We start from the raw sequence: 15385 nt of genomic DNA, 5'->3' as shown, positions 1-15385 counted from the left end.
GGAGCCGGGCCCGGCCCCGGCCCTGCGCGGGGAAGCCCGCCGGAGATTTTCTAGGCCCCGCTGGGGACCGAAGCGTTGATTCAGGGAACCCGCCGGCTCCTCGGCCTTCCCGGGCTTGCGCGCCGGGGCGGGGGGTGAGCTCCGCCTCGGCCCCTGCCTTCCCCCCTCCTCACTGCTGATTAATGCCGGGGACTGGAGCTGGTGGCTTTGGTGTGTGCGGTGACCGCAGTGAGCAGGGCCATCATCAAGTCAAAGCATGGGGTGTTTGTGAAACTGGAGGCAAACTCGGTCGTAAACCCCAGGGCAGCGGGGTTTCTCATGGGTTCATGGCGGGGGTTTATCTCCAATGCTTCACGTCGGGCGAGCTTTATGGCCAGCTCCTAGCAATAGAGAAATTTAGCAACTGGCTCGATTTGGCCTCTTGTTTAACTGGCTGTCGTTTCCCTTCTGTATCTTTCAGTGGTATTTCTTCCTTGCAATTTTATTTGTAATATAATTTTTACACTTTAAAATATATCAAGCAGGGTTTACCTAACTGGTATCCTAGCACAGCATGATATCAGTGTGTACTTTTGAAATGTCCTGCTTGTGTTTGGATTACAAAGTTTTTATATAGATGTATTTTATCATTTTAATAAACACAATAAAATTTTATTTTGCAGTCACTGCATGTAGTAGAGCACAGTCCTTTTTTTTGCAGCACCAGTGGGTGCTTCTAGATGATCTACATTTATATTGTTATTTTCCTGCCAGAGGATCTCAAATCATTTTATAGACTTCATTTAATACTAATGTGTAGCCACTTCATGAGTGGGACGTGGCAGCACAGAAACTTCAGGTCATAGCAAGTTTAACTGGAACTCACATAAGCTTTTTTTCATTGGGAATGCTTTTTTAAAAAAAAAAAGTAATGCCTTACTGTCATGATAATGCATTTTAGTAATCACGCATCCTAGACTTAAATCTCTCAATTTTTAGAAAATACTGGCATGCATCTTCTTCAAAAATGCAGTCCTCTGCCAACTTTATAAGCACCTAGCCCATGTACTACTGAATTTTTAGCAGCCCTCAGCCTTTGTCTAACTGTATCTGATAAACTCATCAACAGAGCACTCATTTCTGCTAGTGAGAGCACACTGTAAGATACAGCTTTTGTTTTGCTTAAAAGAAGGCATCAGGAAATATGACATATAAATTTATGTTATCTTGCCATTTTAATAATCTGACACAAATTGAAAATCCTGAGCTTGCTTGAGACAGAGTGGCATTGCACAAGTGGTGGAAAGTAGAATCAGCTTCCTTACAGGAGGGTAATGCAGCAGACATGAAGAAATATTTGACAATGCTGAGAAAATATTTGGAACAATATAAGGCCGAAAATGTAGCTTTATAGCATATATCAGTGCTTCCAGCTAATAAAAGTGAGTAGGTTGTTTTATAACACCTGAACAATATTTTTAGTGGTAAAATTTCATCTCAAAAGGATCTTTAAATTCAGAGTGAAATTGCTTCACAGGCTGATCTAGCCACTAGTATTTAATTAGTTTCTGGATGATTATTCTTTTTTAATTTTTATGTTCATGATTAAAGTTATGCTGTTTGCATGTTCTGATTCTTCAAAAATAGCCATCAGCTGGTGAACAAAGGGCAGATAATATTCTTACGTGTGGAAATTTTTTCACTCTTCTCAGAAACTGCTCCGAGTCATAGCAGCTTCATCTTCACCGTTCTGAAAACGTCCGAAATTGTGTCTTCCTGCTAGCATGTGGTTTTACATCTTCAACCTCGTTTTTTTCTATACAGCATAATCGATGTGTTACTGGACATGTTGGAGCAGATTGGACCTGTGTGGTGCCCACAGCACACAGCAGCACTTTGAAAGAGGAGAGTTTTTTGTCTCAGTTTCTCTCTTCTCCGAACCCATGAGAAGATTGGGCTCTGGAGGCCCTCAACAGCATGAATCTCAGGCATTGTCTGGAGTCTGCAATTTGACTAAATAGTCCGTTCTTTCAAGCAAAAGCTACCATGGAAATTCTGTTGTTTAAGAGCTTAATCACTTAGTTGGAAAAATCCATGTGTAAGGTTGGGCAAATTACAAAAGGAAGTAAAATATGGTTTTGAATTGTTAAGACGTTTCTGTGGCCAAGCAACGTATTACCATAATTTGGTCCGGAGTGTTTCTTTTTTTTTTTTCCCCTTACAAAAATATATCCATCTTCTGAATATTTCACCTGGGCTTTTAACTGCTGGGCTGGAAAGAAAGAAAAAAAAGGAGTGAGAACCATATCTCAACTCGGATAGGGGCATTTATTTCTCAAAACAGGGCCAGGGCAAAGGCTAAAGCTCAGAAGAGCAAGTCAGCTGCAGTTATGCAAACACAGAGCAGAGGATTTGGTGCTCTCTGTTCCGTAGATAAGCACAGTTTCTCAATTGTCTGATATTTTTGACAGATTTTTGCAAGTGTGTAGAATAAATCACATTTAAATGAGAAGGGACACATTTGTATTTGTTTTGTCCAGATGTAAGTAACAAAATATGTAAGGTACTAGAGAATGAGAAGACAAGCTTTTAAAAACCTCTCAAATTTTACTGTGGCATTCAATCTGGAATGGGGCAGAGACATAGTGAGGTATGAATCTGCTAATACTTTTTCACCATATAAGCGTTTTTTTTATTTTCTTTCCTATATTCAGTCTTTTATAAGCCCAGCACAGAGAACCTCATGAAAATCAAAAAATGTCAAGGCCATCTTTCCTTCAAGCTCTGAAAAATGTGCAGTAATAAGATCACCTATTAGAAGCAGGTGATGTTTGAAGTCATATATCTGAAGTTGCTGTAGGGAAGGCGTTAAAAAAAGAAAGAGGGACCTGGTCTTGGAAGACTTCATGCTCTGATGCTAATTTTCTTTTGTGTTATCATCATTGATGCACTTCTCATTCTACTTAGGCCCAGATGAGAGATGCAGCATGTAAAAAGGATGGAAGAAAAGGAATGCAAAAACCTCATGTCTTGCATAAGCTGGCAGTTCTGACCTGCAGTGTCTTTCTCCAGTGATGTTGGGCATTTGAGGATGTCTGCACTATATGGCACAAATATTTAAAGGATCAGGAGATTGTCCCCAAAATTGTTTTTTGCTGGCCCAAACCTGTGTTACAATGTTCCCTGGGTGCAAAAATTTGCCTATTTTGATTTTGCTGATGATAGACATGTTGGAGTAGGAAACAAAGGTGCTTATTCTCTTTATGATGCGTGGTAGTTTGTATGTCTACCTTTTTCAATGGATATTTTGCTCCAGTGGTGTGTTTAATTAAAATAAAGTAAGTCGATCTGTTCATAAACTTTTCATCAACTGATTACATTCGTTTCCCATCTAGGTGATTGGCCATCCCAAGTACCAAGAATCCAAACGAATTGCAATCTTTCTGAGCATGCCAGATGAAATCCAGACAGAAGAAATCATTAAGGACATTTTTAAGCAAGGCAAAGAGTGTTTCATCCCACGTTACAAGCCTCACAGCAATCACATGGACATGCTGAAGTTACAATCAGCTGAAGACATTTCGTCACTTACTTTGACATCCTGGAATATTCTTCAGCCTAGCGATGACGACAGTGTAAGAGAGGAGGCTCTTGCTGGTGGTGAGTATTTTCTTCCTACACTGTGGAGTTGTTGAGCAGGAGAGGCCTTGAGGCCAGTAGGAAATAATCTGATAGCAAGAGTGAAATGAAATGTTACACTTTGGTTTTGTATGTTGTAGAGGTGCTAAGAATATAAGCAGATGCTCCTTTCTCTTGCCTCTTTTTCTCTACCCTGTGCCACCCCTGTGATATGCCAGCAGGACAGGAATAAGACTGCACAGTTGATCCAGATGAAGGAAACTCAGCCCTCCAGATAAATCAGCTTCTTGGTCCAGTTCATGGGCATCCTCAATGCAGTCTTGGCCAGCATAACAGAGGCTCATGAAGGAGACAGGGGCTTGCCGGGAGTGGCTTGGGCTACCATTGAAAGTCATGGGGTATTCACAGTTTTAGGATGCACTCTGAGAACTTTAGTTTCCACTGCCTGAAAGGTAGGGAGCTTTTCAGGTGATGCCTGTAGGCTGACACGAGAATTTTCTGAAATCTTTGATCCTGCAAATTGTATTGCATGGATGAATCACAGTGCTGATACGGAGCCTGCCCATGCAGAACAGCTCTCCGGACTGAGACCTTAGACTGAAAATAAAAGGACTTTCTTGTAGGCTTGGGTGAATATTGCAAAGTCTTTTCCATCATTATTCCATCACATTTTTATTTTGATCTTACAATGCCATCTCAGACACTGGATTCTTCATATTGTTGAAAAGTTAAAAGTTCGTTTAGATCTAGCTAGTGGGATGTGTGTTTTGGTCCCAAAATAACCCTTCTCTTTCTTAACCTAAAATTCCCCAACTTGTACAAACTTGTAAACGAACTTACTTTTTCTGTGTCTGCATTCATTATTTGCATTGTTTTTGTAAACACATTAATATCTTCCTGAAACATCTGCTGAACTGTTTAATGTTATTAATGGAAAACTCGTGTTGAACTCATGCTTGAAACCTCAGGCTGGGAAAGTTTTCTCTAGGTGGAAATTCACCATGCAGCCAGCTTCCACACCTCACATACTTACTGGCTTTTTAATGCTCAACAAAGGAACATAATATTTATATGACTCTGGTTGAACTTGGATTTGTATTTGCTTTGGGATGCCAATGTACTTTCCCAGAACACTTCACTGTGTTTGTTTCTCTTTTGTTTTCGATCTCTACCTCTTTCCTAATTCAGAATCCTTTCTGTGTCCACATTTTAGCTAGCAAGGGATTTCACTGCTTCATACAACCATCTTCTTTACATTTAATATTTAGCACTGTTACTTGTTTTCCTAATTTTTGTCAAAAATTTGTGTATATCGGTGGGACTTAGGGGCTTTTGAAGTTAACCCTTAATATTCTCAGTGTTCTGTTGACTGAGCTTAGTTCAGGCACTCGGGACAAGCTTTGTACTACCGATGAGCTGCTGTTAATTGAATTTAACAAGTCTACTGCAGAAATCACTGAGTGATTTCTCATAATTGTTGTGTTCTATGGGAGCAAGGACTACCTGGTGTAGAGTGCACGGGGATGTACCAGTTGGGGATGGCCCAGGTGCCAGGTGGTGAAGATGGGGGAAGGCAGGAGCAACCTTTGGTACCTGACTAGGTTTGGATTGGAAGTCAGACCTTGCTGCTTGGACAGTTTTTGTAGATTGGAGAGTAAGATTAGGTTTTTTTCACTATTGCATAATCAGACTTCGCCCCCACGCACACCCCAATTTGTCCCCGCAGAAACACACACTGCACCTCAGTGTGTCTTTAAATTCCTTTTGCTATATTTTTTTGTGTCAGTTACTATATTTTTTGAACTTTGGTACATTTTAAATGGGCTTGCTGCTACATCCATCCTCCATTGTTGGAATTATGCATGGATGAAACATTTATCTTTGTGATGTTATCAAATACTGTGGTGGTCTGAGGCATTTACTTTGATATAAGGAGATAACATGGTGTTGTATTAGTAATGTTCCCATTGCTGGCATAAGTTGCTATGTAATTTCCAAGAAATACCCTGCAGGTACATAAATAAGTCATGTCACTTCTGAGTGTATTCATTTTGCATGACAAAAAGCTTAGATTCACACTGTCCTTAAAACTTCAGGCATGGTTATTGTGAAGAATAGCTCAAAATAAGACTAGGTATAATTTTTGCATAGAGTTTCCCAGTGTTGGTAGTACTCACAAGCTGTGTTGAATAGACATGAACTGCTCCTTTTGGAGACAGTCCTTTTTCTGTTGGATCAGGGTTTACCCATTTTCATCTCAGCAGTACACCACATTACACCTTGTTGGCATAAAAAAAGACCACTGCAGTTTTGGTAGTAGAAAGTCTGTCCTCTTCTCTACCGTGCATGGGTGACAGTAATTGTTGTATGAAAAGTTGATTTCTTTAGGCTAAATGGACACAGTAACAGAAAGAACAAAGGTGGAAGAAGTTCAGATATTTTGTTTGGAATAGGGGTGTATGTAGGTGCATGACTTGGTTCACTTCCAGTGATACCTGCTGAAAGATTTAGGCAACTTTTGGAGCAAGCCAGTGGTACATTTTCTTAATAGGTACCAATTCCCATTTGTATCCTTGCCCATTAGAGGTATAAAGGTGCACCGGTATTAGATTTTGCCCAAGGTAATACTTGTGGTGAAAGTTCAGGCGAGTTGCAGTAATTGTTTACAGGAATGTAGATAACTTGCACAACTTTGGAAGGGGTAAATCAGATAAAACCATGCTCCCTGTTTGCTTTTTATCATGACTCCTACAGAAATTTAAAGGACGCTTCCCCAGCAGCTCTAATTTCAATGTGGTTTAGGGAGGCGGTGTGATTCAGCGGGCTGGACATGGGTTTCCTCATTTATAATGTTATTTATTATTACTTAAACCTGCTCTGAGAACTATGGATGAAAAGCTAAGTTATTCCTCCAAAAAAGAGATTATTCTTACTGGGATTCAAAAAAATCGACTGGGTTGAGTATCTCCATATGGTGAAATTCTTGGAGGTGGCTTCTTTGAAGGGAGGCAGGTGGCCAACTTTGGACTGAGGGATCTCACCTGGAAGTCTTGGACCTGAGCAAATATTATGCTTAAATGTTCATAACTGAACTGAATTACTGACTAGTAGTTGAAGGTGTACAATAAATTATAGACAACTTTTAAAACATTCACCTGGGTGATGGGGAGATGGGTTTTGGCCTAGATTTTTTTCTTTGGCCAACAAATGAAGAGTTATTAGAAACTGTGGCTCTGAATCTGCTTACTGTAATGGATTGTGTGGTGCTCTCCTGCGAAATGCAAGAAATAGGATTATGTGTACAAACTTAATTCAGCCTCTTTATCTGTGTAAATTCTGCCCTGGTCTTTAAGTATATTATTACATAGTCTCTGCCCGTCGGATCTGGGTTCATTCAAAGATGAACCCAGGTGCAATGATCTGGGCTCTTTCAAAGATGCAAAAGATGAACACTGCTTGCTGTTAATGAATGCTGCTAACGAGTATGTGCTCAGTCATTTGTTTTCTCCCTGTTGTTCAAGTTAGGGCTGCAGGCCTTTTTTACTCTACATTATTCAAACCTTGGTGTGGAGACAGAGGTCTTCATTTCTGTATGGGCTCTTCCTCACTACAGCGTTCAATGACTTAAAGATACTAACTGGTATTTGCTGGTGGAGTAGCAGCAGAGGCTCGGGATCCTGGTTCCAGCCTGGGCTGTGCAGAAGAGCTGCCCCAGTGAACATAGACTCTTTTGCTTGCTTTTCCAAACATGACAGAATCTTTTCTCTTCCCTCCGAAATGATCATTTCCCAGACTTGTCTCATCCTTGGGCTGGACCCCCTTTCCAAGCTTTCGTTTCTCTGCCGGCATAATGCCCCTCTCCATCCTTCTGCTCTTTGCCCAACCTATCTGAATCTCCCTCTCCAAGCGTCCTTCTCTGGCCCTTCTGACCACCTTCCCCGCTTCCTCTTGCTCTCACTCCTAGCCTGTCATTTCTGGGGCAGCTGGGCCAACATGAATATCTTGCCCCTGCCAAAAGGCAGGAGGTCACGTGCTTTGTCTTCTTTCACTTGTCGAGTTCCAGACGTACAAGATTCCCCGTGCCAATTTACTCATTTCCTTCCCCAGTGTGCTGGCTTCTTTCTCTTTTTCATTGGCTTAGAAAAACTCTGTCTCTGTTAAATAGTACTTTTTGTACTAAACAGTACCAAAGACATAGTTTTGTGATTGTTTCTTTTGGGCAGTGCCTGATTAAACAAGCCGCTGCCTTCTCTCCTCCTCTTTGTCCCCACCCCACCTCTCCTGTCCCAGTACAGATGACCCTGCAGCCGTGTTGGGAGCAATACTGGGAAACCAGTCTTGGTTAGAAGTAACCTGGCACCAATAAAAGGCTCCTCTTCTCTCAGACAGGGCCACCACACAGATTTGGACTGATGCAGCTGAAGGGCTGGTAGGAAGCTGGTGGTGAGGGATTGTGTAAACGGGTGGCATGCCAAAAAAAAATCTAAGTGAAACTTCAGTCCTCATTTCCTTCCATGTTTCAGTTCCCAGTCTTGCCCCAGTCAGCGGGACTAGGAGCAGCCACCGAAATGAAAGTCCTTCCGAGTCCTCGCTGTTGGGAGCGGGGCCAGCAGTAGGAGCTGAGCCTGCAGCTCTGCGTGCGCCATCTTTGCAGCAATATTGGCTTAAGGAGTTTTCCCTCCTCGTGTTTTCAGCATATTCCTGCCCCTCCGTAGTAAACTGGATCAGCGAGCTGCTCTGGATGAAGGGTATTTTCCTCCTTTCCTCCACCCTGTTTTGGCTGGCATTTTTTTAACCCAGATGAGTGGATCCAGTCCACTGTGCGGCCGTATCAGTGCAACGTGTGTGGGGTGGGAATGAGTAGCCAGGATGGAGGGAACGTCCTCCACTGGCACTGGCTCCTAGAGAGGGTCGTTGGGCCACTCATGCCGCTGTGACTCCAGCAGCGATACGGAGAGAGCGGCATCTTCAGAGAGGCCCAGCATTCGCCCTAACACGTCTTCCCTAAGCCTGTGCGAACGGCAGGTTTTCAAACATTTACCACATTGTATAAGCCCAGCTCAAATGGATTTGAACAGGGCTAAAGGACATTGTTGACACAGAGGGTACTATGAGCAAGATTTCAAGTTCTTGCCTCAAAGCATGGAGAAACAGAGCTTTCCCCAGAGCTTTTTTTTTTGTTTTTGCTAGCTTTGTTCTTAGAAACCAGTGAACCATTTTGCCTGAAATAAAAGAAACATAACCCCCCCCTCAGTTTGGCATAAATACCCAGGCTGAAAAATGGCAGCACTTGGAAATATAGCATCTTATATGTAATGGGGAATGCTGAATAATCTGCTACAACTCTACTAAAACATAATGTAGTTTTGCTCCCAGAAATGAATGTATTAAGAACTGGACTTGTATTTTGTAATTTAGTTTGGAGACTTCCAGCATTTTCAGTACTGGAAGCTTTGGTGGCCTACCAATCACAGTATTGGTGTTGTACCTTCAAGATGATTAGTGAAATGTTAACTAGATAATCCGTGCTTTAAATGACAGTATATTTATTATTAATAATAAGGAAAGATCCGAATTTCAAACAAGGTGAGGAAATACTAACATATATCTAGCAGCAACTTCTTGCTGCTTCATTTTCACATAACCCTTTGGATGTTGGCTTTTGAGGTTAGGGTAGTTATATCTTTCTGCCCTTAATAACTTCCAGAGACTTGTTGTTGCATAAATTACAATAACATGCTGGTAGACAGGGAAACAGACAGGGACAGCTTACCCGCGTGGATTGTATTTGGTTTATGAGGGCTATTTATGCCGGGAAGCGTGACCCTCTTACAAGGAAAATGCTGGCTACCTCTAGGCTACAGTTCCACACAACCTCAAGTAGTTTGAAATTATTCTTGAGTGACCATTAGCACTGTTTTAAACTTTGCCATTGGGATCTGCCCTGCAGAAACATTTCAGTCCACAGAAGCTCTTTTTCACCTGTCTTTAAACTCCTGCTATTTATTCATACATTCAAAGAGGCTGCATTTGCTGCCAGGACTGATGGCCTTGTGAAGCCATCAGTATTCTTAGTTATTCCAAATTTTAGCACAGTTCTTTAGAACTGTGGTGGCAATACAGTCTTAAGAGGAACAGGTTTAACTTACAGCTGCGAAATAAAATGGGATGTAAAAAAAAGATAATGGGTTGGATCTCTCCCCTCCACCAAAAAGATGCACCAGAAATGGGAGGATTTTGAAATGTGAGGCACATTAGAGTTTAGAAATAAAAAACAGTGTGAGGAGAAAATGCTATGTCTTGAAGCACAGGGAAGGTCTAATATGCTACTTCAGCTCCATTAGATGTTGTATAGCTGTACCTGAAGGCATAATGGGACCATACAAAATAATGCTAATCATTCTGAAAAAAGATGTGTAGTAAATGATGCTCAGGGGTAATATTTAAATGAGTGAATATTTAAATTAGATATATGCAGATTGGAATGTATCTGGAATAAATGAAATATGGGTATGTGAAAAGCAGAGATGTTAAATATTACTGCTTAGGAAAAAAACAAAAAAATACCCCAAACAAGATTGTAAAGTGATTGAGGATACTACTAGATTATCTTTTCCTCTGGGAGACTTGCTTAAAACTTACAGTACAATATATGTCAAGGGATAGATTATAATTTAAAATCTTTTTACACTGGTAATAAAAAAGAAAACCTGAGAGCACGGCACGAAACAAAATTGAAAATCAAGGCTTAGCTCTTAATGTAATTTGTTTTTTAATGAAATGATTTAAAGTTTGAAATGAACTTCTGCTTGGAGACAATGAGCCATAGTATTTTGATATGAATAAGGAGAACAAATGCAGTGCAAGTGAGGCATTAACATTCTGGTGATAAGTCTTCTTGTGGAGAGAGGATGCTTCCCCGCACGCAGTGCAGGATCAGAGCACTGGACATATGATCCAGCATCGTGTGTTTTACAAGAGTCAGGAAATCTCACAACTTGTAGCTGTGTAGCAATAACTGAAATTTCTTCCTACCTCTGCAGCTGCAGTCCCTGGCTTATCCCCTTACAAACAGGTTCTGGTTTTTCTTTATCTGTGGGCATTCGGAGTGTTCCTCTAAGCATCTAATTTTATTTGTATTAAGCCCTTGGCTCCGCTGCCTTCTGACAGCTGTGAGTTGTACTGGTTAGTTAGTTGTAATGTGAAATATTATGTTCCTTATTATGTTAATATTATATTATGTTCCTACACTATGTGAAATATTATGTTCCTTGTATTAATTTTAAATTTGCTGCTTTCAGTTCAAGTGATACCTCATTCTTCTATGATGAGAAGTAAATAAGGTTGTTTGATTTACTTTCTTCTTATTATTCATTGTTTAGTTAAACCTGTATTATTTCAATTGTAATTTTTTTCTATCAAACTTTGTCTGTTTTCTTATTCTCATATAGAAGCTTTTTTAGATCTATAAGAGTTCCAGCCATTGCTCTTTCAACCTTTGCAATTTCTCTGATGTTATGTTGGAGAAAAGATGCCTGAGAGAACATTTTATACCCAGGTAAAGAAATACTGTGAAATATATGTAATGGCACTGTAGAAGTTGATTTTTTCTGTATATACCGTAACACTGCTTTTCAAATCAGCTCACCAGGCAGATCTTTTTAACTGGTTTCCACACAGATACCCCACAATGACATGTCATTAACAAAAATGCCTGTTCCAGTATTAAAGATCCATAAAGTAATTTTACATTACTCTGTGTAGCATGTTCCGTAACAGGTAGAGCTAGGAAAATATTTGCTTGGAAATAAAATATTTCAGGTGTTGGACCCAGCTGTGATAGCAACTGTTTCCCTCATGGTTTTTCTGCATTCCAGCCTTCCGTTGAAAGATGTGGGACTCCATCCCCAGTGCTGGAATTGCTCTCCGCTGCAGCTAGTGTCTGCCCTTTCCCTGTCTGCACCAGGTTCCAGAACTCTCTGAAACAGCTTAATAACAATCAGCACCCAGTTTGCTAGGTGAATACAGACACTTTTAGCTGAGCTTCTCCCTGTGCTTCTGTTCAGAAACAGGTATGGCATGATTACAAAGAGTCTCTTCCCTTGAAGGGCTTTTGAAAAAATACTCTGAAATGCAAAAGTTGATGTGGTTTTGTGGCATCACTTTGTAATGCCCTTTGGTGTCCTTATGTCCTGAATTTCCTTGGTGCAGACTAAACCGTGAACACTCTGTGATTTAATTTTAATACCGCCTGTGCCAGGGTGTCCTGCAGTGAACCTGGAGGGCTCAGAGCTCTGGAACACTACAGCTTTTTGCTTTCATAAAGTTCATTAAGGCTTTAAAAGAGTGCTTTTCCTTGTAATCATCTTAAGTGTCACATCCATGTTTGCCTTCTTGCAGAAAACATTCTTGCACTCAGCAAAACAACTAAAAAGATTACTTCTGCTGTAATCAATTAAAGTTTAAAGAGAAGTGAAAGCAACATAGGCAAGGGCTTTAAATTCACTGCAAGTGACTCTCAAGTGTTTTGTTTCAAAGAGGGCTAATTTTTCTACAGTGAGTGCGAACAGTAGCATTGTCATTTTCTTCATACTGTTTCCTAGAGACAGGAGTCTCTCAAAAGCAAGTAAGAGGTTAGGTTCATTTCTGGAGTGTGGCATGAGTGTGTACAACAAACTCATACAGGAGAAATGCAAACATGCAAGTATCTCTGGCTGCAGTAACTAATCCAAACAGACATTTTTGTCTCCCTTTATTTTCATTTTTGGAAGGGAAGAGCCGGCACCAAACTTGTCTTAGTGCCTTTGTGCACATAATCTGGACGGTCTGGAGAACAGGAGAGGAAGCTTTTTCCTGCTGCCCACCTGGGTAATGTGGATTGAAGATGCGGTTTGATGAGACAGCTGGGCCCTGCACGCATCTGGCTGGTGCCAGAAGGGGCAGTCCTGATGCCTTTTTCTTGCTCCCAGCTCTGTGCTCCCCTTGTCCTCCCAACCCTGGTGCCATCTCCGGTACTCACTGCTGAGTAGATTCAGCTCATGAATCTGGCAGATTACTGCTTTTTTTTTCTTTCTTTTTCCTCGGATTGGTTTTCTGCCAACTTAGTGGGCTATTAAATCAGGTCAGCACTTTTCCAGCTACAAAAGAATTGTCTTCTTGGCACAGTTAATCCCCACTGTCTTTGCTGAGATTCAAAATACACTGTCATTTCCCCTGTACAGTGGGAAATTCCTTGGACCTGGCCGAGAGCCACTGGCTTTCAGGGAGCAGGAGACTCATGCTGCTGTTTCACAGTGTAAAGATAGCTCTTGGTCTTTATGTTTGGCATCATAACTGGACTCCGTTCCTGCTTGTGCTGGCTTTTGTGCATATGAAATGGGAATCGGCTTTTGGGGTGTAATGGAGGGCAAATTCCTGTCCAGGAGTGACATGAAGCCCTTTGCCGGCAGGTGTCAGTATTCCATAGATTTACTGTGGAGCATTGGTGTCATTTAGGCTGTTTTCCTATAATTAAAATCTCATCCAGGCATTGTACTCACACACACAGGAGAACAAGTGCTCCAGTCTAATGTCTCCAAAAAATCAGGCGTTGGAATGAGGGAGGTGGAGAATTCCAGGGGCGGTCGGGTTTTTTAAGCTGTGCAAGCTTAAAAAGATAAAAGAAAATCTTGTGATGGAAGAAGCAGGATTTCTCAGCTGTTGTGATGTTAACACGTTTGACACTAACAGTGAAGGTGCCATCGCCTCCAAACCAGCTGACTCTACGTGTTCAATAAACCCTGCCTGTAAGCATGCCTAATGTTCCCATCAAGTGGTGTAACTCCTTACAGGAGTCAGGTTTATGCACTGATGAGGAAGTTGATGTCTTAACCGTTTATATTTCAGAAGCGATTCTGCATGTTTTACGATAGGCTATCTGCTGAGTGAGTCAAAGGGCGTTGGAAATATTGATAGTGATGCATGATGTATTGAAAAAATCCCCAAATGATTCACTTCTGTCATATTTTGATTTAAAAATACCCAGACAGCAGCATGCAAAAAAGGACCAGAGTGAAGAAATGAAGTAGCGGACATGCACATGTATCAAGTGGAAGTATTTAAATAAGTGCTCAGATAAACACTATGGGAAATGTAGCTGATAAGATCTTAAAGAATTTCACATAAAACCACATAAAGATACATAAAGATCCTTGTATTTTAGGCTGCAGCAGTGTTTTGACAATCCCAACATAAACAGTTCAAGCACCAATGCCTTGTGATTTTCTCTAAAGGAGCAGATTTGCAGTCAGCATTTGCTGATTTAACAAGATGTGTTCATGTGCTGTAAAGTGGCTCTAATGCCGTTTGTCCTGTCTTTGGAATTGCTCTGTGGTACATCTTGTTTCAGAGTATTTTGGTGGTTTAAAATCACAGGAGAACCAAGGTGCAAGCCTTTGAACCAAACATTTTTCGTTGCCCATGTTTTCCCAATCAAACTGTCCTAACTCTGCTCACATATCTGAATATCAGAACCAGATAAGTCATTTTTCACAGACTGATAACTAAGGTATTTCTAAGCAATTATTTCCTTTACTCTGAATTTGCAAAACCAGACATTTCTGTAGGTGTCATTGAGTGATTATGGTTTATTTATGGGGCTTATGCAGACTTGATGAATAATAGTGAAATAGAAAAGTACTTGGTCCCATTTTCTTTTAGGTAGACATTTGGCAAATTCTGAAAATGAGGTACTAGAGCTCGGCTGACTGTAGGTTAAACCTCAAGGGAAATGAGTATGATGGTTATAGCCTCGCACAGTCTTCCCATGTTGTGAAACCAGCTAGAATATGAACACAATTCTTAGCCTTAAACAGTAGCTTCCCTGATGACACATGAAAGGATATTTATTTGTGGAGCAGGATAGGTTTGTTTGTGCAGGGCTGATATACTACAGCTCATGCTGTGCGGTGCACTTTACCTTGCAAATGCATTGGCACTAAATTGATAAGATTTTGTTTTAAATGAATTCAAAATAGGAGGGTGTTTGCTTGGTCGCAGCTTAGTAGCACAGGAGCTGATCAAACGGCTTTATTAGTGTGTTTTGCAGGTTTAATAACAGGAGAGTGGCTGCCACTCCATTGTTTTAAACCTGTATGACTGATGGCTATCATGTAGCTTCTCAGGGAGAAGTATAAATGCTGTAGTTCAGAAGGGCAAGTGTGAACTGTGGAGACCAATGTTTCATGCTGTCACAAAGCACTGACATGGATGAGTAGACAGATAAACGCTGAGTTGCTCGGTGCTTGTTTGTAGATTCTGCTGATGGTTCTATTTTCTGCAAAATATTTTATTGAAGTAATAACAGAAGCTGTCTCAGTCATGCTAGTGGACCAATTACCTGGGGGACGTGGATTGCAGAGAAGATAGTCTGCTTGGCTTCTGTATGTTTGTAAAAGGTAGATTGGTGGGTTACGGCTGTGCATGGATGTGGGTAAAAAGATTTTTAGAAGACAAAAGGACACAAAACCTTCCTGGTGCCAGCAATTCCCATACACAAATAGGAATGAAAATAAAGCAAATGATTGCCCCTTGTGTTAAAAGCATTTCTCCCTGGATGGGGTGAGCATTAGCCTTGAGGGTCTCATGGTGTGCCCTGTAACAGGAGACTGTGGATTGAGCCCATGGGATTTGGATGTGAGACTTTGATTTTTGATTCTTGTGCCTGACTAGTGCATGCTGGATATAAAGCGAGCATCTCTCTGGCTTTCCTTCTAAAGCAACAGATGGC

General features: G+C 41.1%; 1 protein-coding gene across 1 annotated transcript in view; it reads left to right on the top strand.

The window, feature by feature from the left end:
* Positions 1-3376: 3376 nt before the first annotated feature.
* MTHFS (5,10-methenyltetrahydrofolate synthetase (5-formyltetrahydrofolate cyclo-ligase)) overlaps positions 3377-15385 on the top strand; it is a 20359-nt gene continuing 8350 nt past the window's right edge. Inside the window, exon 1 of the mRNA XM_009582784.1 lies at positions 3377-3639. Coding sequence (XP_009581079.1) covers positions 3429-3639 — 211 coding nt within the window. The 5' untranslated portion in view covers positions 3377-3428. The remainder of the gene's footprint in view (positions 3640-15385) is intronic.

Source organism: Fulmarus glacialis, unplaced genomic scaffold (assembly GCF_000690835.1).
Source record: "Fulmarus glacialis isolate BGI_N327 unplaced genomic scaffold, ASM69083v1 scaffold11848, whole genome shotgun sequence".
Lineage (NCBI taxonomy): Eukaryota > Metazoa > Chordata > Aves > Procellariiformes > Procellariidae > Fulmarus > Fulmarus glacialis.
The sequence above is the reverse complement of the archived record's forward strand: the minus strand, read 5'-3'. Positions and strand labels throughout refer to the sequence as shown.